The sequence below is a fragment of the Micromys minutus genome, assembly GCF_963924665.1.
Source record: "Micromys minutus genome assembly, chromosome: 2".
Lineage (NCBI taxonomy): Eukaryota > Metazoa > Chordata > Mammalia > Rodentia > Muridae > Micromys > Micromys minutus.
The window spans coordinates 59615032-59642441 of record NC_137971.1 but is presented as its reverse complement, the minus strand read 5'-3'; the positions used below and the strand labels follow the sequence as shown (position 1 = coordinate 59642441).

Genomic DNA, 27410 nt, shown 5'->3' with positions numbered 1-27410 from the left:
GTGGTTTATGTGTAATAATGTTTTTCTGGGGCACACAGGGGAAAGAGTGTTTTCCTGAAGCAGACACAGGGGAAGAATGTTTTGCTATAGCGGACATGTGAAAGGACCTGTGGTGAAGGAATATAGATATGACCCCAGAGACATCGGGAGTTAGGGATGGAGCCTCGGCTAGGTTGGCCCTGCCTCACTATTCTTTGCTAATGACATACATGTACTATGCTGCCTTACGTAGTGCTGTTGATCTCCACTAGTGGTGACAACAGAGAGAAACTCACCAAAGAACTGCTCAGGAGATTCTGCGGCAGCTTGCCACCTCTGTGGCCTGCCTCGAGTTGTTTGGCAAGCATTGTGGTTTCTTTAGGATTGAACTGCAGCTGCTGGTTTGTGCCTGGTGTCTGCCTGCCTAGAGGACAGGTCTGCAGCTGCTGAGTCATATTTGGTGTTTGCTATGGGACTGAACTGCTGCCCGAGAAGATCAAGCTCACCCCAAAGACCTATTGCTGAACAGATCCACTCCCTCCATATCCTAATAACTTTTCTCTTTCACTACCTCTTGTGGGTAATGGGAAAAAAGAACGGTTATAAAAATAGGCTACAAAAATGTACATATACAGATCACTTGTGTGGGCTTAGTAGCACCAAGTCTCAGTCCTGCCCCTTCATCTTGTCCTCCTGGGCAGCACTCACTGTCCATTTCCAAGTCCGGGAGGCCTGTCTCTTTCATATGGAGGCCTTGATTCCTTTTTTAGATCTAAGGTGAATACCTATCCAAAGCTCAGCTTCACAGTGAGAGCCAGATGCCATTGCAGAGTCAGGCACAGGAGACACCAGATAGGAAACTGGGGCTTGGTCCTGAATGCACTGCCTTTCAGTGGTGCTCTGCCTCCTCTGTGCTCCCCTATATAACGCAGGTGTCCACTTACTGGGGTAGCCTTCTCACTGGAGCCCCTACCTTAGAAAATATCAAAATCTCCTATAGGTATCAGCTTGGCACTATGTCCTTTGGTGAAAATGCAGACTTGTAGACCGTTGTTTGTGTTCGTCTAATAAAAGAAACCAACCAAGTTAGACCCACCATGTGATGTCACCAAACCAATGGCTGCACAGACTCATGAGGGTCAAAATAAAACCAAATCAATGCAAATGCCAAAGCAGATGGTGGTGTAAGACAACTTGTGGGCCTGAAGGGCTATTTCAGAGGCTTCAATCATCCTAGCATAGGGCCATGACTCCATCCTCTCCATCTTGTCCCCTGCTTTGGACCCACAACATGGGCTAAAGCCAACTCAACTTCAATCTCTGAAGCTCAAGTCCCTATAATATGTTCATCAGAGCTGCACTGTGTGAGAGGGAGCTCCAGGAGAGTGTCCCCACCAACTAAGACCTGCCTAGTGCTTAAGCAACACTGGGACTGCCTATATCCAGCCAGAGTTGCTGGCTTGTCCCCCAGAGCTTGGCTCAGCAGCCACAACTAGGGTGTAGCACTACCTTTATCTACACTGGAAAGAAAGTGGGCCAGGTAAGTGAAATCTACTTAGCTTTGATCCATAGAGCACTCCAGGACCACTCTCTTCATCCCTCAGATGACACTGTAGGCTGAATTAGGCCCCCAGCTGTTTCCAAGTCCTGCCCTTAGGATGCTAGGATAAAGTATTGCTTTCAAGAGATGGGGTCTGAATAGGTGATATGGTTGAAGAGCTCATTGGTGGGAGGGCGTCTTGTTCAATCTGATTGAATCCTTATATAAAGAGGATATTGAGGTTGACATGTATGACACTCGGTGAGGACATGAGGAAAAGATGACCTTATATAAGCCAAGGAAGGTGGAAGGTATGAGAGACGAGCCCACCACATTGCCATCACAGACGTTCAGTCTCTAGAACAGCAAGGCTAAGGCCTGGGTATAGTTTTTTGCTACTAACAGCCACTCATGAGCACAACCCCTCCCTATTGCTTCTAGTGACTAATAAGGTGTGTCACAGCAAGGTCAAGGACGGAGAGTTTGAGGGTGGCACTGACCTTTGGCTTCATTCTCGCTGTCCAGCACAATCTGGAAGGTGTCCGGGGCAAGAGCCAGGCCTGCATTCACCAGGATTGCACGCTTCTTCCGGGCGCTGTCTTTCATGGTAGCTTTCTTTGCCTACAGACAGGAGAGGTGTGCATGATATCTGAGTCCCCCACTCCACTGGGACAGCTGAGACACTCAAGGCATCTATGCTTCCACAGTTCCCACAGGCCTTTGGGACTGCCATATGAACCTCGGATAGATGAGCTTGGGCCTCATGCTTGGGTCTAAATGTCCCTTAGGCTCTCTCTGACCCAAGATTCCCCCTCCTTGGTCTTTTCATTAGAGGGTTGACCCCATAACAAGTTAGGTCTGCACCTGTTCAATGGCCATAGTGGCCTTGTCCTCAGGACGGTCAGGAGACTGGTACAGCATGGTACCCAGCTGCAGCCGGCGGAGCGTTATCTTGATCTTGTCCTTGTAGAGACCTAGGCTGTCCAGGCGCATTGCCTTCTGCATATGCTCAATGGCAGGCTCCACCCGGTCCTCATCCTGCTCAATATATGCCATCTCCATGTGGACTTGGCAGCGCATCAGGATCATGAGACTGGAGATGACATGCACATGAGAGAGCTAGGGTGGGCTGCTAGTGAGCCTGTGTGGCTTTTGTCCTGTCACCAGTGAGGGGCACAAAATGATAGGGTTGTTCAGAACCCTGCTTTTCAGACTCTTTCCTATCTTGTCTTGAAACCTCACAAAGGGAGAGAGAAATTATAATGGTTGCTACAGACCACTGGAGATAAACTCACTGAGCCTTTGGCCCAGGCTGAGAAAAAGCCAACAGAAAAAAGCTTCATGGGTTACTTTCCAGTATGACATGATCACAAGGGCATGCTGAGCCTTTCTGTTGTCACTCAGAGGTCACAGCTATGCTGCTGTCCACTGCAATGGACCTCTGTCTCCTGGACTATACTTGGCGGCAATGTTGTGGTCCATTGTCTTTGCCTGATGGATAAATTGGACATTTGCTCAGGAGGCTTGGCACATTATGGCTAATCATAGCCAGGGCTGGGGAAGCCCCTGCATCTGAGCAAAGGCTTTGTACAGCAGCGATGGAAGGATGCAAACACTGCTGCAGGATGCAGAGCTAACGACCTACACACTGCTGGATGGAGATGTCCCAGTGGCCATGGCTCACTGACTTCTTGCCAGGATGGAGAGACAGAAGTGATTGCAACACTCTCACTACCTCAGGGGGAGGATACATACCATGGGGCTGTGATGAGAGGCAGAGAGACTGTGCTATGAGGTGTTGGGACCCAAAGGAACAGGAACCTGGTGTACTATGGTGTCTACTGTGGATGGAGCAAGAGGGGCCGTGTGAATCTTGCCAGGAGCAAGACGACAGCAGGAGTCATTCATAGAGAGAAGCCCACCAGGGGCAGAAATGTAAACCACAACCAGCAGGTGTTAAGACCCTAGTCCATGACCTGAAAACAAGCCACATAGCTGTTCCCTCTGCTTCCAAGTCCGATAAAGTCAGCCTGTCACCCACAGCATCTGAAAAACTATCTAACAAGAGGGCACCTGCTCCTAGGTACTGATGCTGGACAGCATGAAATCTGGGTCCCCTGGAAGGAAACTCACGAGGCCATGAGCTCAAGGAGAGGCAAAGCAGGTGGGCACAGTGTCTCCTGAGTTGAGCAGGCAGCAGGCAGAACATTGGCTTGCTGAACAGCAGGGATCCTTGTGTCTCTGTCCCAGAAAAACACAAAGCTCAGCCTGAAGAGAGCCTGCTTCATGGGAAGATGCTCTCCAGGATGAGTGTGGAAAGCACTTGGACTTCCAGAGATATTCTAGAGCAGCCGGTGTGATTTTAAGACTATCGGCCAACATTGAACTAGCCACTGAAACAGAAACAGCACTTCTTTTAAAATGGCAGCCTTCATGGTGCATGCCTGTAATCACAGCATCTGGGAAGCAGAGGCAAGAGGATCATTGCAAGCTGGAGGTTAAACTGACTTATATAACACGTTCAAGGCTAGCCATGGCTTTATTGTCTACAAGCTACGCACCCTGTGTTAAACAAACAAAAACCGCAAAGACTTCCTAGGATTCCACCTGCAATGCCTGATACAGAGTTATCAGTCATGGTCCTGCCAGGAGATGGAAGAAGATAGTTCAGGGTCAGGCCACAGACAGGCTGGCTTTGGGGGCTTGCAGATAAATCTTTTCAAGTAGATATACGTGACACGAAGCTGCTCACAAATCAAGGAAAACAGTGGTAAAAAGTAAACACTGATTTAAAATCGGTGGTGAGTGGAAAGAGGACAATCCTAGCCAAGTGTGATGGCGGAGTCTGGGAGCAGTGAGCCTTGTGACTCGGGGAACCAACCTGGTCAAAATACGTCCAAATCCCAGAAATCTCATCTGGAGCCTGGCAGGAGTAAGGATCACACTCTCTCTGCCTGCATGTTCCGGTGCACATAGTCTTGTGATCCCAGTCTCCACCACTGTTGAGGTAATCACATCGCCCAGTGGCCCTATCACAGGTTAAACGTCCTCTCTCCCTATAAGGACATGTCCAGCAAGCACCTGAATTCCTCTTCATGTAAATGGAGCAATCCCAGCACCCCAGTGCCACCCAGTAATGTACGCTCACCCTGAAAACTCCTACCCACTCCCCAAGGGTTATATAGCCCCTACCATCCCAAATAATGAGAACAGTAGGCTCTTTCTCCCCAGCACTCAAGCCAGGTCCTGTGAGTTCCCTCGAACCTGCCCAGATAAGCTTTGTTCCTTATTCTGGCCCTGCCAGGTGCATGGACACCCGGAGGTCAGAAGCAGAACCAGGCCAGCAGCAGAGTGGACAGCCAGGAAGCTCATGAGTCTGGAAACAGAAATGGGTGGATTGGAAGAACCAAGACAAAAGGAATTTAAAACCAAACAATCCCCAGGAGCTGCAGGAAGCACCCCGTATTCTGCATGTGTATGCAAGCATCCCAGGCAGCAGAATGCATTCAAAGAAACAATAGCCAAAAATTCCTCATTCTGATGAAAGTATCATTTAACATTCTTGAATTATATGAAAATTTTAAAAGGCCCCTGAGATATTATAGCTACAATGCTAAAAATTTAAAGAGACATGCTCAGAAATAGAAAAAGATGCACACAGAGAACCATACTGCACTGGCTTTCCCTTCAGAGACCGTAGAGACCGGGAGAAAGAAGCCCCTCGGCTGTTTGAAGAATGCCACATCTGTCAATCCAGCATCCGATAACAAGCACGTTCTCTGAAGCTGAAATGGTGTGGGACCAGTTCAAATCAGCAGAGCTGAGGGAGAACAGTCATGTCCGGCTCTCTAGGATGGCCAACCCCCATCCTCTATCCCCCAGCTGGAGAACTCTGCTCTGTGGAAGGAGGAGATGATCCTGGAATTTGCAAAAATGAAGTGGACATAAGAGGTCATGGTTTTCATAGGATGAAAAGGTTGCCAGCAATAGGCATAGGCTAGCTGTGGGGCAGGACTATGGTGGCATAAGGCTGGCATCTCCATGGGTAGGGAGATGAATGATAAGAACTGACTGCCCCATGCAGGCTGTGTGAGGTATAGGAGCCCCCACCACCACCACAGTGGCCTTGGAGGAGCCCTTCTCCCAAGAGATACATAGAAGTAAAAAAGCTAGTAGAAGGAAGAGAGGATTTTAGAATATCTAGCTCCAGGGGATAGAGCAGTAGGCAAATTGAAGGAGGAAGGTTGCTCACTTCAAACAAGGACTGGTGGACATGTTGTGTAACAGTGGGAATGGGTAGTAGGCATGTTGGAGTCCCCATCAAGTGACATAGGCTGCCAGGCTAGGCATGCACACTGCCTTAGTGGAGAGTCCATCTGCCAGGGTGGAAGGAATGAGGACATGTGGTGTTCCTCTCCCTGGGATCTTTACAATCTACAAAATCTTGGGTTGCAGCATGAGCCACATGACCACCCAAGCATGTGACACTGTGCTCTGGGGAAGGGGTGGCTTGTTTCAGTCCAGACATAGGGACTATCTCAGACTGAAGAGCTTCCCAGAATATAGACAACTAGACAAGTATCCCACAGGGGCTGGGTGATCTCTATCTAACTGTTGATTATGGGAACCAAGACAAGTACCTATATCAGCAATGCTGGAAAGGGATTTTAGAAAGGCACCTCACAACTAATGCATACAGCCAGTATGACCTCTGAAGTAGAAAGTTCTAGCTTCTTTGGGAAGTTAGTTATGTCAAATGATGTTTTGCTGGGGCACACGGGTGAACATGAAAATAATGTTTTCCCGAAGCAGACATGGTGAAAAGAATGTTTTGATATAGCAAACATGCGAAAGGACCTTTGATTAAGGATTACAAATGTGACGCCACAGACGAGCACTAGCCTTGGTTTGGTTTGCTCCGCCTTGCCATTCTTTCCTAACAACACGCATATATTGGTTTGTCTTACACAACGCTGTTGAGCTCAACTTGTGGTGACATCACCATTGAGAGAAATTCACCCAAGAACTGCTCCTGAGGTTCCTGCAGACTTCCACAGCCTCGCCTCAGGCAGTTTGGTGTTCATGCCTGGTGTCTGCCTTCTGAAAGGACTGAACTGTAGCTGCTGGTTTATGTCTGGTGTCTGCCTGCCTAGAGGACTGGTCTGCAGCTGCTGAGTCATATTTGGCATTTGCTATAGAACTGAACCGCTGCCAAAGAAGATCAATCTCACCCCCCAAAAACTATTGTTGAACAGGTCCATTTCCCTCCATCCTAATAACTTTTCTCTTCCACCAACTCTGCTGGGTGAGGGGTTAGAGGAAAGGTTGAACCCTTATTAGAAGTAGCTTGCAAAAAGTTTGTTGCTACCTTGGTGTCAAACTAGCAGAGATCTAAGGTCTGAGCAGGCAGGCCACAAAGCAGAGAGATGAACATCAACGGCACAAGAAAGATGCTAGCTCACAAAGGGAAATGAAGAGCACCTACTGTCGAATACAAATACTCATTCACAGTACAGCTGAAGTCAAGTATTTGTCTGGATATGGAATGACAGAGACCCTGCAGTATGGTGTGAGCAAAGGGAGGTGCAGTTAGAGAGAGGGGGTCTCTGGCTTATGATAATCGCCTGTCCACCACATGTCCACAGTGGCTGTTGAGAATACATTTACAAGTCTCTCTTCAGATAATCCCACCACCATACTTTGATGGGTGGCTAGAGTGAGGACTGTTTATGTCACGAGGAGTCTACATCTAGGTTGCCTAGGTGACTGAAAGACATCATCTGAACAAGTGAAACCCACTCTTGTACCAGTCTACTCCACGGGTGATGGTGAGAACAGGGTGCACACATCCTGGGCTCTATTTATAGTACTAAAAAATCTCTATTCCAGTTCTCCCCATGCACAGAATAAATGGTGCCCACCTATCAACCTTTTCCAGGATCTCGGCGATGTTGGTGAGCGGCTTCCGGAGGTGGTGCCTCAGGTTGTGTTGAAGCAGGGGCAGGCAGGTGTTCCACTGTGTGGTACACAGCACATGGATGGTCGTGGGGTTACCCAGACGAATGGCCCGCTGCAGTATGTTGTCCAGTCTCTTTATGATGACAAGCTGTTCCTGTAAGGGGCACAGTGAATGGCTGGCTGAGGGTTGTGGCTGGATGGGAAGCCAGCAATGGTCACCACCTGGAAGAGCCAGTGCTGGGGACAACAGTCAGAGGAAATGGCAGATTCTGGGCTCATCAGACCAGGGCCCTGATCCCTCTAAGGATGCCAAGGTGATCCTTGATATCCTGTAGTAGGCAAAAGGCTTAGACATGGCTGCAGCTCATCATGTTTCTCACGCGAGTGGGGTCAGAGTCCATTTATTTTTAACTGGAGTCTACCTGCTAGGACTTACATCTTTCATTCACCACCCAAGAAGAATCACCTCTGGTTTGTGTTATGCGACCTTTCCAGCAGGAAGGCTTGAGGCTGAGCTTTCTGGAGCTGTCCAACACACTCATACTCAAGCCTTTCCTCAAACACCACACCTATCCTGTTCTGTCAGCCTCCTCCCTCCATGTCCTCTGGCTTTCTGCACCCAGGGGCCTCACTGCCATGCTGCACAAGTGTCCTCAAACCTGGTCTGACCCCAGTGATGCTCTGGTCTACGGGACCTCTAACTTGGGCTTAAGGCTTTACCTCGACGGCTCCTCGAAGGTACATTTTGAGCTTGCTTTCCAGTCTCAAAGCATCTAATTCACACTCCAGACCTTCAATTTCTAGCAGCTTGCTAGGATCCTGGAGATGCAGATGGAGTTTTGAACACAAAAACATTAATGACTGCAATCATGCACATTCATCAGCCTTAAAGACCCGTAAAAAGCCTTGAGTCCCAGCAGAAACAGAAACCAGAAAATGGACAATCAGAACAGCACAAAGTAGGAGAAAATGTAACAAGTCTCAAAAGATACAAAGGGAGACAAGACTATTTGAAACCTTTGTGGGGGAATGGGGACCTTGAATTTTTCTTTCCTTTTAAAATATTTTTCTCTTCCTCCCTCCTTCCCTCTATTTGTCTCTCCCTCTCTCCTCTCTCTCTAAAAATGCAGGGTCTCACATTTCTAGGATTTCCCTGGAGCCAGGAAGCCCTTGAATTCACACCAGTTCTGCCTCGGTTTCCCGAGTGTTGGAATTATCAGAATTGAGCCACCACACATGACCTAAGATAAAAAACATACTGTGTGCATGCATGTGTGTGAGTGTGGAAGTCTGAAGGCATTGTGCCAGAGCCGGTTTTCTCCTCTCATGATGTGGATCCTAGGGTTCAGACTCGGATCATCAGGTTTGGTGGCAAGCACCTTTGCACGCTGAGTTGGCAAGCACCTTTGCACGCTGAGTCATCTCACCGGCCTCTGATTTGAATTTTTCTCATTTTTAATTGAGAATTTTGTATGTGCATATAATGTATTTTAATCAGATTCACCTCCATTCCATCCACTCTAACTCATCCCCACCACCTCTATTCCTTCAAATTTCAGGTATTGACTTCTAAAAGCTACTTCTGTTACATATTACGCCCCAACTTCTGTTTTCCCTCCCTCCTCTCCTACCAGTCCCTCCCCTACACCTCTTCTCCCTCAGATCCACTCCCCCTTCATGTCCCTTCAGAGCAGCCCCCTCAGGGATATCAACCCATCATGGCATATTATGTTGCAGTAAGACTAGGCACCTCCCCTCATATTAAGGCTGTGTTGGGATTCTGTAAACCCCATGGAACGTCGTCTTTTTACAACATTGGTGCCCCGTGTGAGGAGATTAGATTTCTTTTTCCTTCCAGGCTGGACAAGGCAAACCAGCAGGAGCAAAAGGGTCCCCCAAAGCAGGCAAAGGGCTAGAGAGAACCCCTGTTCCCACTGTTAGGACTCCCACAAGAAGATCAAGCTACACAACTAAAACATGTGCAGAGGGCTTAGTCACACTCCTGCAGGTTCCATGATTGTCATTTTAATCTCTGTGACCCTCTATGGGCCCACATTAGTGAGTTTTGTGGGTTTTCTTGAGGTGTCCTTGATCCCTTTTGCTCCTACAATTCTCCCTCCCTCCCTTTCTTCTGCCAGATTCCCTGAGCCCCACCTAGGGTGTAGCTGTGTGTCGCTGGCTGCAACTGCTCTTATCAGTTGGTGAATGAAGCCTCTCTGATGAAGATTATGTTAAGCTCTGGTATACAAGGATAGCATCATTTCATAAATTGTTTCCCCAGTCGTGTTTGGTTCTATCCTAGGTCTCTGGGCTATCTAGCCTCTGGGTTCTGGCCCTCCAGCCAGTGTCAAGAGTGGGCTCCCTGTTGTGGCATGGGTCTCAAGATGGAACAGTCATTGGTTGGCCACTCCTACAATTTTTATGCCACCTTTAACACCCCCCCATGTCTTGCAGGCAGGACAAATTAAATTGTAGGTCAAAGGTTTTAAGACTGGGTTGGTGTCCCAGTCCTTCCACTGGAAGTCTTGCCTGCTTACAGGAAATGATCAGTTAAAGATCTCTATCCCCAATCCTAGGAGTCTCAGCTAGGGTCACCCACAGAGATTCCTGGGAGTTTCCTTTTTACTAGTTTACTACTTTGCCCCAGAGATGATCCCCAATTGCAGTTGTCTCTCAAAGTACTTTCTTCCTCCATTCTTGCTCAAAACTTATTTCTCCTGTTTCTGTCCCCACTTGCCCCTCATCCACCCAAGACATATGTTTTATTTCCCCTTCCCAGAGGGACTCATACATTCCCACTTGAGCCTCTCTGGGTCTATGGATAGTAGAATGGTTATTCTTTACTTTACAGCCAATATCCACTTATAAGTGACCAATACTTTCTATATAGGGTCTGAATTACCTCACTTAGGACGGTCTTTTTCCAGTCCCACCCATTTGCCTGCAATTTTCATTTTTTAAAAACAGCCGAGTAACACTCCATTGTGCATAAGTACCATATTGTCTTTATCCATTCTTTGGTTGAGGGACATCTAAGTTGTTTCCAGTTTCTGGCTATTATAAATAAAGCTGATATAAACATAGTTGAGCAAGTTTCCTTGTGGTAGGATGGAGTGTCCTTTGGGTATATACCTAAGGATGGCATAGCTGAGTTTTGAGGTAGATCAAGTTCCAAGTTTCTAAGAAACCACTGTGTTGATTTACAAAGTGTCTATACAAGTTTGCACTCCCACCAGCAATGCGGGAGTGTCCTCTTGTTCTCACACCTTCACGGCATCTGCTGTCACTTGTATTTTTTATCTTAGCCATTCTGACAGGTGTAAGATGAAACCTCAGAGTCATTTTTATTTGCATTTCCTGATGGCTTAAGGATGTTGAACCTTTCTTTAAGTGTTTCTTGTCCATTTGAGATTCCTCTGTTGAGAATTCTGTTTAGATCCATACCCCATTTAGTTGGGTTGTTTGGTTTGTTGATGTCTACTTTTTTGAGTACTTTAATGCTCTTAGCACGTGCATTGGTGTAGAGCCATTACCAGAGTAGGGGTAGCCTCCCAGGGGTGACAGCCCTGAAGGAAACTGATCCTCCTTCTCCTGGAAGCCACCAATAGCCAATATCAGTTCATCTAGGCATGGGACCTGCAGATATCTACACTTCGTGTTGGTATTTGTGTCTGGCTTGATGGTGTATGGTGTATACTAACACAGCCAGGCAGTTCATGTCTGTGACAGCCTGGAAGACACTGGTTCTTGTAGTCACCTACTGCCTCTGGTTCTTATACCTTTTCTATCCCCACTTCTGCAATGATCCTGAATGCTGGGAGGATGAGATATGATATAGATGTCTCATTTAGGGTTGAGCACTCAGCAATTTCTTATGCTCTGCGGGTTGAATAGTTGTGGGACTCTGTGTTAGTCATCTACCTCAAGACATTTCTCTCATGAGGTTTAGAGATGCACTCATCTGTGAGGATGCTAAACCTCTTTTTTTTAAAGAAAGATTTGTTTGTTTTATGTATATGAATACACTGAGCTGTCTTCAGACACACCAGAAGAAGGCACCAGATCCCATTACAGATGGTTGTGAGCCACCATGTAGTTGCTGGGAATTGAACTCAGGACCTCTGGAAGAGCAGACAGTGCTCTTAACCGCTGGGCTATCATCTCTCTAGTGCAAGGATGCTAAATATTTAGGCGTCCGTTTATTGCTAGTTCCACTCAGAAGAACAGCAACTGTAGGTTCTCTCTTAGAGCTACTACCTACCTAGCCTTGGATCATGTCAGCAGTGTTAGGCAGCATGAGTTCTGCCATGAGGAACAGCTTTAAACCTGGTCAGAAAGTGACTTGTTTCTCCCATAACTGTTGTGCCATTATTGCACCAGTGGGCTATCTTGTCAGGCCCTTTATTGTTGTAGTTCATAGGACTTGCAGCTGGGTGGCACTAATGACAGCTTGTCTGCCTTGGTGGTGTGTTTAGAGCCAGTTCTCTGAAAGCCAGACAGTAGGGAGGGAGTGCCCACATAGCAGCCCAACTTCTCTCCATTCTATGATTAAACTATTGGGAGTCTTCAGGAACAGTGTCTTGCCATCAAGTTTGGTCAATGCCAAATTTCTGTAATGTTGTGGGGGTCACCCTGTGAGACACTGGCTCGAGTTTTTAAAGAACAAAACTAGTTTCCAACAAACATCTATGAAACTTGGCAAATGTGTTTCATTCCGTTACTGCCTGGGGTCCCAGCATCAAGCAGCAAATTCTCATTGTTTTGGTGTGAGGCACCCTGCTCTTGTGGGATGATGTGGTGAAAGCCCTGACTCTGTCTTCACTATGATCATTGCGGGGTTCCTTGAGTGAACCCCGTTCAGGGACCTCATCCCAGTATTGAAATCTTACAGGTGGAAGTCTGAAGTTTAAAAAGAGAGTTAGTGGGAATAGGCAGAGCCAGAACTTCTGAACTTTTCAGAGTTACATAACAGCCACTGTTCAAGTCTTCATGTCAAAGCACTTCAGAGAATACATGAGGATCCCAAGGAACAGGCTTGTGAACATGAAGGAAGCTCGGGCTCTGGCATGGATGAAGCTACGTCTGTGTTTCAGGGCAATTTTAATTTGTTGGCTTTCTTAATAATTCCCCTTTGAAATGTAGGAAAGCTTCACTAGTGAAGACATGGTAACACTCCAGCCAGCGGTTCCCTGTGCCTCCCTCCTACAGTCTTTTCCCCACTGTGATTCCACATGAGTAATTTCCCAGCAGCGCACACATAACTTCTCTCTTGCTAGTCTGCCGTGGTGCCTCACGTCAAATTCTACTTATCGAACTTTCCGCAGCATGCCTTGGTTATCACAGCTGCTACTGCTGTCCGCTGCGGCTCTAGTCCCGTCAAGTACCGCTTTCTTCTCATTCAGCTTCCTTTCTGCTCTTGGGAAGTGGAGTAGATCAAATAAAGCCGACTCTGCTTTAAAAGGTATTGTCTTAGGGTTTCATTGCTTCGAGGAGACACCATGACCATGACAAGTCTTATACAGGACACCGTTTAACTGGGGCTGGCTTACAGGTTCAGAGGTTCAGTCCATTATCATTATGGTAGGAAGCATGGCAGTGCCCAGGCAGACAGGGTGCTGGAGGAGCTGAGAGTTCTACATCTTTTTCTGAAGGGAGCCAAGCCAAAGGTTTCAAAGCCCACCCCCACAGTGACACACTTTCTCCAACAAGGCCACATCTCCCAATAGTGCCACTCTCTGGGCCAAGCATACACAAACCATCACAGGTATATCTTAGGTTGTAGTTTTAGACCAACTAGATGTTATCGTTTTAATGACCATCCTTGTCCTTTTGCTTCTACTTTCTCCAGTAAGAAGGCTACTGCCACCCCTAACTGTACCCTCTAAGTACCCAACAACCCTTGTTTCTCCGTCTTCAAGGCTATTAATGTAGCATTTGCACCATTATGTCTTCCAGTATCTTTCTCTTTTTGTCTGTCCTCGGGGCTGTTTAGCGTATCTGTTGCTCTCCTGGAAGCCACCCCAGGTTTGCAGACACTATGAACCTCCTCACAGAGCTTCTCTGAGTTTCAACTGGTGTCTAACCTGCTTTGAGGTCTGTCCAGAATTATTTTATCTGAGCCAGTATAGTTTTCAACTCCAAGAGCTCAAGTTAAACTTTGTTCTATGTTTCGTGACTTCATTTCTATTTCACATGGGTGGTCAATGTTTTTTCTACCGTTTTAAATGCTTGGAATACGTTAGATATTATATCACCCATGTCATGGTATTTATATCGTGTGTTGGTTGGTTTGGATTGTTTTTATTTTCTCATTTTACCCATGGGCCTTATCTTTCTCTCTTCTTTGCATGCCTGGCAATTTTTTGACAGGTGCCACATACTAATAATTCTACTTTGTTGGACAAGGCAGGTTTTTTTTTTTTTTAATGTTTGAGAACTTCACAATGCATATGATGTATTCTGATCTACCTCCCACTCTTTCCATTCCAACTCCTTCTGTATAACTCACACTACTGTTTCCTCCCACCGTCTCTCTCTCTCTTCCTCCCTCTCCCCTCCCCCTCTCCACCTTGAGTTTACTTAGTTCTCTGGTATGTGCATGGGTGCAGGGCAATCTACTGGAGTGTGGGTAACCCCCTAGGGGTTACATCCTTAAAGAAAATCAGACATCACGTGCCAGTGGTTCTCCAGCTAGGGTGGGCCTCGTAAACCCCTTCAGCACGTGCACAGAGATTTTTGTCTGGCTTGATCTTGTGCAAGCCTTGTGCATACAATCACAATCATTGTGAGCTCATGCTTGCCACCGTGAGTTCACATCTGCCACTGTGAGTTCCTACCTGCATTTGTCTCATCATAGCTCAGTTCTTTATTGCTGTTCTTAAGCATCCTTACATGCAGTCAGGATGTAACAGTGGGGATGCTCCTGTGCTACACTCCTGAGCTTTCAGCCTGAAGATCCAGAGTCTGGTTCTCTGGCTGAAGAGGGCAGGAGCTATTCCTACCCAGGCTGTCTACAGAGACCTCTACTGCCTTTCTTCTCTGGGTAAACTGTTTCCCCAACATGAATGCTGCCCTAAAGTGGAGGTGCTCATTAATGCTCAGCTAGGGGGCACAGCAGCTTTCCAGTGTGCCTCTCACTCCTCCAACTCTGTCCCGTGGCCTGCAGCTGACTGGTTCCCACTGCACCCCCACCTCCAGGCTGATGCGCCAGGCTTTGCCTGAATCTCTCTTACTGGTGGTAAGACAGCACCGGACTTTCCCTATTTATCTGCTGCCGAGCGCCTTGAAGGCTGTGTTTCCTTGTATGCTGTTTGGTTTTTAGGTGCTTTGAACTTGAGGACAACATTTCTGCACCTCTGCTCTTTGGGCCACAAGATGGATTCCACCGTTGTCTCCCTTTGCTGCTTCACAGTGAAAAGCTCACTCACTCCTGGACAATCTGGACAGAATTGGTTTTGCTTTTGTTTTTGCATAAGAGCCAGATGTTTGGGTTTGGTGCTTCTTCCTCCTGGGGTGTGTCTTTCTGCTGACCTTGAAGGTGGCCTGCTTCTTTGACTCCCAGCCTCAGGTTCCTCAGGCCACATGAGGAGCTGCAGACCTGAGGGCTGGCCATCTTCAGCAGGATAGAGGCCTTTTCTGACCACCTCTTAGGCAGCAGGTTCCACACCAGGAAAGTAGAGGTATAGTAGGGAGAAAGCCAAAGTGTCCAAGAAGGCGTCACCTCAGCAGGGAACATGGACAAGGAACACATGCTGAAGTATACTTCTAAGGAAGACCCGAGACACTTTACCAGTAAAGAATAGCCAGTCTTCCCTCAACTCATACCGAGGAACATAACAGAGGACGGGCGTTCTTTGCCAAATTGAGACATCCATCCACGTAGATAAAGAATAGGGGTGTTTTCCCACAGGAAATAAAAACAGAGCAAACAGAAAACAGGATGTAAAAGGCTGGAGAACTTACTGACACCGACGTGCTTAACTAAAAATGCAGCTATATCTCCTTTAAGTATGCATGTATGAATGATGTTCCTTAGACACACTGAGGCAGAGGCCTCAAACAGATCACTGAGGAGGAGAGAGCGTGCGTGGACTCAGAGGCACAGTACCCTCAACACTCCCCTGCCTCTGAGTTAAAGATACCCAGAGCGAGCAGCCAAGGCTCACTACCAAGAGACCACAGCTTCAGCTAGGCAGGGTGGAACCTGGAAGCTCGAAGGCCTCCTTGGGATGTTGGTTGGGGACTGCTTCAGCAGGTGGATAGATAGTAGATTGCTCCTGTCTGTGTGTGCTCCTGAGCTTCCACTGGATGCCAATATTATCATAAGCATAAAGAACATAAGTTATAGTTCCTTGGTAATCCAGGTTACTGAAGAAGCCCTGATGGCTAAGGGATTGGTTTAGACACAGAATCTCTATGGTAGTCCTTTGTGAGATAAGAAAAATTAAGTATGATTTAAATGGTCAGGGGTCAGGGGTCAAGGGTCATATAGTTACTACTATGCGTATTACATGGCTCTCCCCTGACCTGAAGGGACAATGGTGGCTACACAGGCCAGAGCCAGTGACAACGGTGGAAGGAGAGACACAGGTGTGGATCAGCAGAAATGGCTGGCATACTTCTGCAGAAGGCACAGGCTGAGGAGACAAGGCCTTTCCCACCAACACTTCTTTTTCAGCCCTGGGCCCATCGTCCTATGAGCTGCCCCCTGTAGCCACCGCCCCGAGCCAACTTTAACTCACTCACTTTGATTTCCATTTTCTTCAGGTTCAAGAGGCAGTCACAGGCTATGGGCTCATTCTTCAAGGTCAGACACAGGCGGCCCAATTCAAAGAGCAAAAGGATTCTGGAAGGAAAGAAACAGGCCCTGGCTCAGCACAGAGCAGGCATTCACTTGTTTGGCAGAGCTAGCTGTTGTAGGATCCAGGGCTCTCCACAATGCTGCATCTGTCCCTGCAGGACACACTGTCTCCATCCAGGTCTCCAGGCCATGGTAACATTGGGTCACCACAGAGTCCCTACACAGTTGACCCTGCACAGAAGACATAGCACGGGTGCTTTCTCCCTGTGACAGGCATACGGGATGTCACCAATATACTCACCATCACTAGTCTGAGTCTCAGCGGGTGATACTCAGCACGTATTAAAATGCAGGGACCTACGATAGACAATTTTGACAAAGAAAAACCTGATAGAGGAAACTGTCAATTTTTTTTTTAAGACTTATGCTAGGCTATACTCCAAGAAGCTGACCGGAGCTTCCTGGACTCAACCTTGGGCCTTTTACATTCCATCATCCTGTCCTCCTCCTACATCCCATCATTCTCTTCTTCTTCTGCATCCTCTTCTCCTCCTGCATCCCACCATCCTCTCCTTCTGCGTTCCATCATTCTTTCCTTCTGCATCACATCATCTTCTCCTTCTTTATTCCTGCTTTCTTCCCACTAGGCTCCAGCAACATCCCTATCAGTGACCACTAAGTGTCTCCAGATAGGACAGCCATCATGAGCGGGGGAATAGGCTGAGCATCTCGTCTGCCTTTGTAATGTCAGAAACACATCCATATAGTCATAGTGACTACATGTGGTGCCACCAGATTCCCTTTCTTTGCTCTTGAGCTGTTCCAGATGAGGGGCAGCTTCAGAAAGAGAGGATCTTTTGGCTGCCCACCCTTCTCTCCTTAGGCTCTGCATAGCCAAGGCATGGCCTCAGGACTTTTGCCTCCTTGATTCGCCTGAGCTCTGGCCCTGCCAGTCAAGAAGGAGGAGCTTGGGAAAGAGTAAATAACTGGTCAAATAGTACAGTCCCCAGCATTCAGAATTCCAGGCATAAAAGCCCAAATGAAGGTATTGCAGTATGGCCCAGTAGTGTCAGGAGGCTCTGAGGCTCTCTGGATTATGGGGAAGGGTTCTATATCCATTAGAAGGCAGCTTAGGTTGCATATGCCATATCCCAGACAAGTTGGGAGCTGTATGGTTGTACCCTAAGAGCGGTAGTAGAGTATGGATTGTATAAAGGGCTGTAGCAGTTCTGGGGTCCCTCTATACACAATAGATCCTGGAGGGGTGTCCCTGTGTACTTCAACTACAAGTTCCCCCAGAAGCAGAGCCTTGGAGATTAGCTCCTCATCAGCTCACTGTGAGGAATCCTTTAGGAGGTAGATGATCAAGGAAACATCATATACCTGGCTGAGGCCAGTGAGCTCCTCTGAGCATCTACACATCCACCCCCAGGTTCCACTAAGTAGCTGAGTTCACACAAGTAAAGGACCAAAGATAGCATCTGGCCCAGGACTGGCAGGAGTGAATATTAACTCACATTATTTTTGTGCGTGTTAAGTACAACATTTCTGAATATGAAACCTTAGAAAAGCGTAACTGGTCGCCTGGAGAATGTGTAATTATAACAAAGCAGAAGGGCTCAGATGCTGAGACAGGAAGGGTCCTACAGTCAGCTATTTCCAAAGTCAGGAGCATCAAAGAGGACCATGGAGCCGACAGAGAAAGCAGTGCTCACACTTGTATGAGTCAATGCCTGGCGTCATCCTAGTCCAGCCATACATTCTCAGGGAAGCCACCATGATAGCGGAAAGCAAACGTGCTGTGTGCATGCCTCATGCAGTACCCCAGAACCCCATTTCTAGGGATCTCACTCAGAGAGCAGTGAGCATGTCCTCATAAAGGGATCTCATTATCCTCAAACCCCAGGTAGAATTCTCTGCCACGGACAGAGCTGCTGGGGTCTGATTTCAGTTAAAGTAACTCAGAATCAGACGACAGATGTGGTCTTCCTTCAAGGAACAAGCACATACACACTCAAACGCACATGAGTGTTCATTCCTCTGAGCTCCTATGAGCCTGACAGAGGATCTAGAAACACAGAAGCACTTGATCCCTCTGCTCTGGCTCTTACTCAGGCTTTAGGGTCCTTGGGAACCCAAATATGGCTCCTTGCATGCTCCTCTGCCCAAGAAGTATATATCAAGCATTCCACAGCCACCATGTACAAGCATAGTCTACTTTAGCCCTGAGCCACACATACCCCTGCCTATAGACAGCTCGTTCTCTCCCTGGCTGTGCCTGACAAAGCAGACTGTCCCATGGAGATATCCTATGGTCTACATGGCAAGAGGACCTACTGATGCTAATAGCCATGTGAGGGAGGATGCTCTCTCTGAACTTAGCTGCCAGAGAGACCTGAGAGAGGCAACTGGCATCTTGCTGGTTAGCTGAATTAGAGTCGTACACACAGATACAACCAGACAGATACAAGTGTGCTTTGTTTTAAGCTTCGGTTCTGTGGTCATTTGTCACACCACCACAGGCAACACACGTGCTTGCCATTCATTTTCTGCTTACTACAGATGGAGTAGCATGAAATAGCAGATAAGGTTGTCTCCAAGTTCTCGTGCCAGACCTCGGATCAAGGTGTTCCATCTGAAGGCAGCGGATGCTCGCTCCTTGCCTCTCCAGATTGTGGCCAGCAAATGTTGGTACCATCTGTTTCCATTGCTACCTGGGCTTCCCCATGTATGCCTCTGTGCGGGAATTCCCCTTTTCCTAACAGGATGCCTGTCCTGGTAGTCAGAGCCCACCTTCCTTCAGGGTAAGTTGCCTGAACTCACACTGAACAGAGACTATGCATCCAAGACGTACTTGCAGTCTGACGCCTTCACCACTGCCACAGATAGAACATCCCCTTGTATCCTAAACTCTACATGCTGCAGACCGAGTCAACAGCCAGATGGCCATCGAGGACAGTGGGTGCTCTTTCTGGCTGTCTCTGGTAACAGTAGCCATCATATTGAGAGGCCCTATGGCTAAAACAATGATCACCATCAAGGGATCAGCAGGTTTCATACATTAGAAGTAGACAGAAGTTAGTGGAAGATAGAATTCTCAGAGGAGGTAGTCCCAAAACCCCAAACTTAGGTGAAGGTTGAATCCCACTGGTGATCAGACTCAGAAGTCAAAGCCAACATGTGGAGGCAATTGCGATTTCATCATCTCAAATGAATACAAAGTCCTCACTGTGGTGTGACAGCCAGCCAGCCACTGGGGTGAGAAACAAACTCCCTCCACCTCTGTCAGAGAACATTCCAGAACCTCGCCTCTGCTTCAACATCCTTCTCTTCACTCAGGAACCAGCCCAGAGCTCCTTCCAGCTCCACCAATGTTCAGAAAGGCCCGAGATCTCAGAGTTAAAATCAACCCCTGGAAAGCACGTGTGGCAATGTGTTCCCTGGTTAGTGACTAAGAGGCAGGCGAGGCACTGTGTCAAACTGAAATGACTGCTTAGAAGGTAAATTTGACTTTCCAGGGTGGGATTCAGAGACCTACCTCCCAGTGCAGTCCACAGACAGTATGAACCCCAGGACAGTATTACCAGAGATGTACCAGATTCTCCCCTGGAGTAGGGCTGGTCCTTGCAAGGTTCTAGTTACTTTTTTTTTTCGTATCTTTTCATATGTTTGAGTACTTTCTGCGTGTTGTGTGGTGACCATGAGGTGTCCTATGTGCACAGATAGGGGAGTCCCACTTACTGAGTGTTGTGTGGTGACCATGAGGTGTCTCTTTGTGCACAGATGGGGGGAGTCCCACTTACTTCTCCTCTCGGATGGCAGGGAAGCGTTGGTGATGGTACTGACTTAAATCTTTATACATTTTCTTCAGAATTTGCTCCATGTTTTCCGGCAAATTGTTCTTATCCAGTTTCCTGGGAATGATGTAAGCACTAAGTTACCAAAGCACCCTGCCACATTTGTTAAAAATGATGGTCAGGAGAACTGAAACCAATGAGCCAGTCCGCGCTTCTTATGGAATGGAGGTCTTGAACCATCCGGTCTCCCTTTGTGTCTCGTTGCCTAGGTAAATGCTCCTACCTCTTTATGCTCCCTCTTGGCAGGCAATGCTCCTTTCCCATACCACTGCAGGGAAACTCCAGGGGGAGAGTGCAAGGGCTTGTCTGTGGATCCAGCACCAACCCTAGAATCCCCTGCCCTGGGACACTTCGGCCCTTAACTTCACTTTGCTATAGTTTCTGAGACCAGAAGTCTCTCGGTATCTCAGCATTATTGCCCGGAGGTAAAAAACACCCTGACATAAGCCATCCCCCTCAACCTCAAAATACTGCAGTCTTCTCACTTTACCTCAGTAAAGGATATCTTGCGGTCACCTCGCTCACCCTGGGACCAAGCATACCGTTCTCCCCATTTTCAGCCTTAAATACACAGTCAGGGCCTCCTCACGGTCTACCTCACGCCTCTTCTGGTGGGATGCTCTCCACTAGCTAGGAGTCTGACTGCTTCGTTGGTGGCTTCACTGCACCCCACTTCCCAGTAGTGGGGTGTGGCAAATGGGGCTGACTTTAGATCCTCCCCACAAAACCCTAGCCACCTCCTCTAGGGAAGCCCCTGTGGCCCTACATCCTAGAATTCTCTGACTGACAAAGGGTGTCCCAGGGTGGGGGGGCAGACAGTGTCCTGATCCCAGGCTGATCCCAAGCTGGGAAGTTCAGCCTTCCCAACCCACTTACGCTTTCAGAGAATTGATGTGGTAGGTGATAGAGAGAGTAAGGGAGTGCCTCTTCTCTTCCCTCAGCACCTGATCATCCACCACCTCATAACGAACCTGCCGGGAACGCAACCCAGGGTCATGATCTGTTCAAAGGAGGACTCAGGCTCTGTGTCTATGTGTTATTTAGTCCCTCCTATAGAATGGGTATTTGAAACTAAGACAAATTCTCACTAAGTCCCATACATTCTCCTATGTGACCTCAGCTGATGCTTATGCACCCACTTGGGGTACAGTGCTAGAGCAAGTACTTAGTTCCACACATTCTCCGCTAGTCTTTTAAAAAGCTGATGCTGTTACGGAAGGAATATTTAAGCACAGCAATGAACGGATGTTGCTTTTCATGCAGGAGGAATTGCCCGTTCTTTTCACTGTTCTTGTGTTGTTCACATAGGTGTATGTTTCTGTCTTCCTCAGTAAGTGGGCTTATTACTGCTTTGGACACAGTTTATGAACAACGGCTGTGAGCTGTGCTAGTTGCTGCCTCTCTCTTCAAAGTGTCCATTTACCATGGTTGAGAAAATCTGCCGGTACTTGTGCGGCACATGGGTTTTGATGAATGGAGCTGCCGTCAAGCAGAACTTGGTAGCATCCTCATTTCTTCCGGCTTGCAGGTAGCATTCAAGAAGTTCCCTGGACATCAGAGAACAACAGACATTAGCCTTCTTAGAGCTCTCCCTTGTTGTAAATCTCCAGAAACCAGGATCTCAGGTTTTGCAAACTCTGCGCCACGGACTTTCAAGAGCTTCCTAGGGGAGCCCCTGACACATCCACCACTCACTGCCAAGCCAGCGGGGATGGGAGAAATCCCTGCTGACAGCACAGACAGGTACCGGCACTTTAATTAAGAACATTTCCAGTGGACACTTTGAAGGAACATCTCATCTACATCAACCTCCTCTTAGAGGTTTTCCGAATGGCTACAGGCAGGTACCCTAAGCCAGTGGACTGTGGTCTGGACGTAAGATGGCATCTTTGGTGCTGGAATTCACATTGTCAAAATCTACCTGGTCTCTTGCTTGTAGCAAGATCCTCAGAACCCTGTGAGACTCACTGGCACAGTGACCAGGCATTTGCTGACAGTCTGTGGCTTTCGAGCAGCAAGCCCGGAGCTCCCACGCACAGAAACCTGGGAACCCAGATGTGAGGCTTACATTGGCATAGCCATTTGCCAAAATGTTTACCTAAACCAAACCCACAACAAAACCCCACTGCACTAATGATTTAGACACACGGGCCGGGGTAAGGGCTGAGTCATATTTCCTTTGCTTTGACTCCTGATTTGTCTTTAAGGCCTGTTGCTACATCCATAGATTTCTAGAAAGAACCTGCTGACAAGTCAGAAACCCAACCCCTACGTTGGAAGAGAAAGCGAGGGCTAAATCATAACAAGGGATTTGTCAGGCTGTCAGGGCTACCCCACCCCCACTCACATCATAAGCTCTGCCTGCCACTCCTTGTCCTCCTCTTCTGTCTGATTTAACACGGTGATGATTTGGGAGAGGCTGGGGATCACGAGGTGGTGATACCCAGGCTTGAGGAATGGCCGCACCATGTGCCAGTAGAGAACAGAAGCATTGAACACCAAGAAGTAATACCTGGGTAGGGAATAGAAGTCAGAATTCTAGAGGCACAGGGCTAGGGGATCCTGATTCCTGAACCCATTCAGGAGGGGTGTGTCCACTCACCATCAGATGCAGGCACCTCGTTTAGAGTACTTCTCTCCCATCTGCATCAGCACCAGGATGCAAAGCCACCCCGACAGCCCTTTCCCACCCGAGCAGTGGCTGTGTCACTCATAGTGGTGATGACCTGGTACCTGTCTGGACTAGTTTCAGTCCAGACACAAACTAACCACACCCTATGAAAAATAGTTAAAAGCAAGGAAGGAAAGAACATGGAAGGCTTTCTTGAGGAGGTGGCATCCTACTGTGACCTGGAAGAAGCCCAAGAATTAGCCAGGAGCTGAGTGGGGAAAAAATGGTCAGACAGATGAGTGTGTTGAGGCAGAAGTGAGGGACTGTAGGTAAACTCCATGCCTGATCATAAACTCTTGAGAATGGTGTTGAAGATGTATGAGAGCTACCTCCCAGCATCTTCCTCTGAGTAGCAGGTCATCATTTGAGGGAGTCACATAGGGTATTTTCTTATTGTTAAACCACTTTCTGGAGTGGTCAGGCTTGACATTCTATTATTGGTTGGTCACTGTGATAATTCGTATATGCTCAGCCCAGGGAGTGGCACTATTAGGAGGTGTGGCTTTGTTGGAGTAGGTGTGTCACTGTGGGTGTGGGCTTTAAGACCCTCACCCTAGCTGCCTGGAGGTCAGTATTCTGCTAGCAGCCTTCAGATGAAGATGTAGAACTCTCAGCTCCTCCTGCACCATGCCTGCCTGGATGCTACCATGTTCCCTCCTTGATGATAATGGACTGAACCTCTGAGCCTGTAAGCCAGCCCCAATTAAATGTGTTCTTTATAAGAGTTGCTTTGGTCATGGTGTCTTCACAGCAGTAAAACCCTGTGAAAGGCCCTGGACAGGCAGTTGCTTCTCATTACTCAGGAAGGAGGGGGAGAAATCAACAGCCAGACCAGTGATTCCCAGCCACCTGTTTGGCACATCTATAATTGTCTCCAAGACCCTTGCAGAGGGACATGGCCAGGAACTGCAAGGCTTTATGTGGAAACATTCACTGGGCTAAGATCTCTGGTGTAGCACTGGCTCCTGACACCTGGAATGAAGACCTATGGGGCTGACCCTGCACCCTTGAGAAGGACATCGACCGATGAGCAGTGAACAGGGGCCCACTGAATGTGTGCCAATGCCAGTGTGTGCCACCTTAACCATTTCAATAATCGAGTCTGGGTTTGGGTGGAAAAAGAAAAAAGACAACCACCAAGTAGAAAGCTGTGCTAGTCATGGCTGCAGGCAGGAAGCCTTGGCTCTGGGCCAGAGGACCACAGTCTACACAGAAGAATCTGACCGTGTGCCCTTCTCCCTTCAGAGAAACACAAAGCCAGGAACAAGGAGTTTGGGGGAACAGGTTGGGAAGGAGGCCATAGAGAAAACACTTGACAGCCATCTACCAATCTCAGTGACCCCTGAGCACAGCATGATCCTCCCAGGTCATGACGGTGTCATAACTCCATTACAAGCACGAAACAGAAGGGACGAAGGGATAGATGTCACAAACATAAATAACACACTTGGTTCTGTGGGGCCCCAGACTCTCAAGCAATCAAGTAGGCGAGGGCAGTTCAGCACACCTACCTCGGTTCTCCTTTTGCAAAGTTTATGGCCTTCATGTACTGCGTCACGCAATTTTCAAATTCCTCCTAGAACAGCACAAACAATGTCCCGGTGAGCCAACTTTGCCACCTGAGTACCAGTCGGCGGCCATCTTCATTCCTGTCATCCAGTGCAAACTGCTTGTCATTCCAGCTTATGCACAGCCAGGGTCCAGCTGACCGTGACCACGGGTTCCAGACTCTCCCACCTCCCCTGTCTGCCCAGCTCAGGGAGGGCTTGGGGGTGGGGGGGAGACAGAAAGGTCATAGCATCCCCTTGCAGAGATGGAAGGTCGCATGGACTCCTGTCAGGCACCAGGAGTGCTAATCTGAGAGAAAAGCAGAACAGGAGCTGTCGCTTTGTTTTTCTTTTGTTTTTACTTATTTATCTTTATCACTGTGAATGAGAGCCTGGCTCCTCAACTCCATTTTCCTTTAAAGCTTCTCTAAGCCCAGCCTTGCTGCCATCCCTGGAGGTGGGGTGAGAAGTGGATGGGGGCGGGTTGGTCTTACCACGTTTTCCTCTGACTGTGGGGCACAAAGCTGGGCCCTGCACAGGTGTGCTCGGCCCAGAAACTGAGTGACCGGCGCCTTCACTTTGAAGTACATCTGGAGGCAGTCTTCGCTCATCTCGGGCTCTTTCATCTGTACATTGAAGCCAGGAAAAGGAAGATGATGCCCAGGATGAAGGAGCTTCCGGTCACCGGTGAGGCTAGCTTGGTCATTTCCATACCCATGACACCCATCAAGTGTCCCATCCACCCTCTGTGCTGTCTACGCCCAAAGATGTGAAGGTGGGGACAGGGTCATTGTGTGCCAGTGACAGCCAGGCCTAGCGCTTCCACCTTGAGTGCCTGCTCTGCACACAGTACAAACAGGTCCGGGCTGAAGCTCTCTGTGGGGTCAAGCTCCGACTTTCCCAGGTTGGCTGACTTGATCAGTTCATAAGCTCGTCTCAGGGCAGCTGCATCTGTCGGGCAGAGAATCAGCAGAGGGGCCCAGCATGGGTGTGTTAGAGAGGCACAGTGCACAGTCCCCCGGGAGCGCCTTCCTCTGGCACAGAAACATGGTTTCTACCCACAGCCAGGGTCAACAATTGTATCCATCGCATCACATCATGGGAGGACTCCTGTACCACTCTACTAGAGCCAAGGGGCTCCCATCAGCAAAGCTAGGGTGAGACCCACCTTGTTGGTTCCTGGCATGGGCCAGTTCCTGCGTGATAACCAGGTCCATGGCGCTGGAGGCCCGCAGCTAGACAGCTCCACTGCTGGACCAGTAGCGGTTGCCTAGAGACGGGCCCAGACCAGGGACGCGGGAGCTCTGGGCGGGGCAACACTTGAGGGGTCCGTGACGCAGAGGGAAGGGAAGGGAAAGAGGCGCGGAAGTAGGCAAGGGCGGAGCGGGATTGGCGGACACGAGTGAGGCCAGGTCAAGAACTCGGCACCCACTTTCTTCACTTTCCTTGTCTGGCTGCGCTTACCTCTCTCATCCACCCACCCATGTGTCTGTGTCCTGCTCGGTTGCAGCAGAGAAAGACAAGAGAACTCCACGAAACCTCCCTGCTCCGGGTGAGCACGGGTTGAACAGATGCCAGGGGTACGGGTGTTGTGTTTGTGTCGGGGTGCTATCTAACAGAAGTTGCCTACCAGAGCAGGAAGAAGGGTTGCTGGGTACCAGCCGGTCAGGGAAGTTACCAGCCTGAGAAAGCATCCCCCTTTCTATCTTAGAGTGCCACCTGTGGCGAGTCTACACGTGACATTATCTAAAGGATCTGAGGAGTGAAGACCGAGTAGACCCGCCTATAGCTGCTGTCTGGGCCTTGGAATTGGAGCAGTTCTGGGGTCAGGGAGGATAGGGGAATGCCTTCTACGCTCTAGGGCCCTTTTTCACGGACCACTCTTAGAGATGACTTCCATTAAGACATTGGAGGTCCATCTGGGGCAGAGCTCCGAGCCGCAGGAGGGGCTGCGCTTTATCAGCTGAGAAGCAATTGTCAGTGGGTATCGATGGAGACCTCTGGGGCAGCAGGTGGACAGCAGGTTAGCAGGGGCATAGGCAAAGACAAAGCTGATTTTAGTAACCTACATGAACGTTTAAAACAGAGTGCAGAAGGACAAAAGTGTATACAGGAGCTAAGGAAGGAAACCTCCTCCCCCGGCAGTTCCCAAGGCCACGCCCCCAGTGACCTACTTCCTCTAGTCAGGCGCCACCTCCTAAAGAATACAGAACCTCTCAAAATAGCGCCACCTGCTGGGGGTATGAGTCAGCACACGAGCCCCTGAGACCTTAGCAGGTGCAAACTGAAAAACCAACCACAGAGGGAGAAACAGACACATCTTTCCTCAGAAATAGTCTTCTGATCTTTTGAAAAAGGCTGATAGGAAAATGGAAAGGTAGAAAACATTCAAACCAAAATCTGATACAAGACCTGTGTCTAGATTATATAATAGTCCAATGGGTAAATCACAGACACGTTTAGAAGATGCCAAAGACTTAGATAGACACTTGACAATGTGAGCTAGTTGACTACCCAGTGAGCACGGAATGAGTGGGAACGTTCTCGGTAATCAGAGAAACAACACAAAGAAATCTCTCCCATATTCATACCCATTAGTGCAGCTAAAATCAAGAGGCACGGTAGCCAGCCTGGTGGGGACAAGCAGCTGCATGTGCCACACAGCCCGCGGGAATGTAATGACAATCACTGGAAAACTGGAAGCTCTAAGTAACCTGAGGCATGTATGTGACCCATGACCCAGAAATTCTCCTCCTAGGTGCTTGCCCTAAGGGTTAAATGAGTCTACCCTTTGTAATCCTGGGGAGGGAGGATAAGGAAGAGGGAGGGAAGGGGAAGGAAGAGTAGGAAGGTGGAGAGAGGGATCCTGGCTGCTTTGTTCACGATAGCCTACGGCTCAGTGACCCAGATAGCCAACAAAGACTTCAATAAAGATGGTCAGTCACACAAGGGGCTGTGGCTCAGCAATAAAGAATGAACCTGCAGGCAACAGTTCATGAGGAGTTCTGGTAATGTGGAACAGTAGACATCTCTCTCTCTCTCTCTCTCTCTCTCTCTC

The 27410-nt window shown here is 48.5% G+C and overlaps 1 protein-coding gene across 1 annotated transcript in view; it reads right to left on the bottom strand.

Moving 5' to 3' along the window:
• CFAP46 (cilia and flagella associated protein 46) overlaps positions 1 to 25569 on the bottom strand; it is a gene marked incomplete at both ends in the record, with an annotated part of 78478 nt that extends 52909 nt beyond the window's left edge. Inside the window, 13 exons of the mRNA XM_080912982.1 lie at positions 2020 to 2140; positions 2384 to 2612; positions 7441 to 7631; positions 8198 to 8296; positions 16223 to 16322; positions 20081 to 20191; positions 21011 to 21105; positions 21558 to 21681; positions 22482 to 22646; positions 24317 to 24381; positions 24847 to 24978; positions 25179 to 25303; positions 25521 to 25569. Of these exons, the coding sequence (XP_080769108.1) occupies positions 2020 to 2140; positions 2384 to 2612; positions 7441 to 7631; positions 8198 to 8296; positions 16223 to 16322; positions 20081 to 20191; positions 21011 to 21105; positions 21558 to 21681; positions 22482 to 22646; positions 24317 to 24381; positions 24847 to 24978; positions 25179 to 25303; positions 25521 to 25569 (1606 nt within the window). The remainder of the gene's footprint in view (positions 1 to 2019; positions 2141 to 2383; positions 2613 to 7440; positions 7632 to 8197; positions 8297 to 16222; positions 16323 to 20080; positions 20192 to 21010; positions 21106 to 21557; positions 21682 to 22481; positions 22647 to 24316; positions 24382 to 24846; positions 24979 to 25178; positions 25304 to 25520) is intronic.
• Positions 25570 to 27410: the final 1841 nt, after the last annotated feature.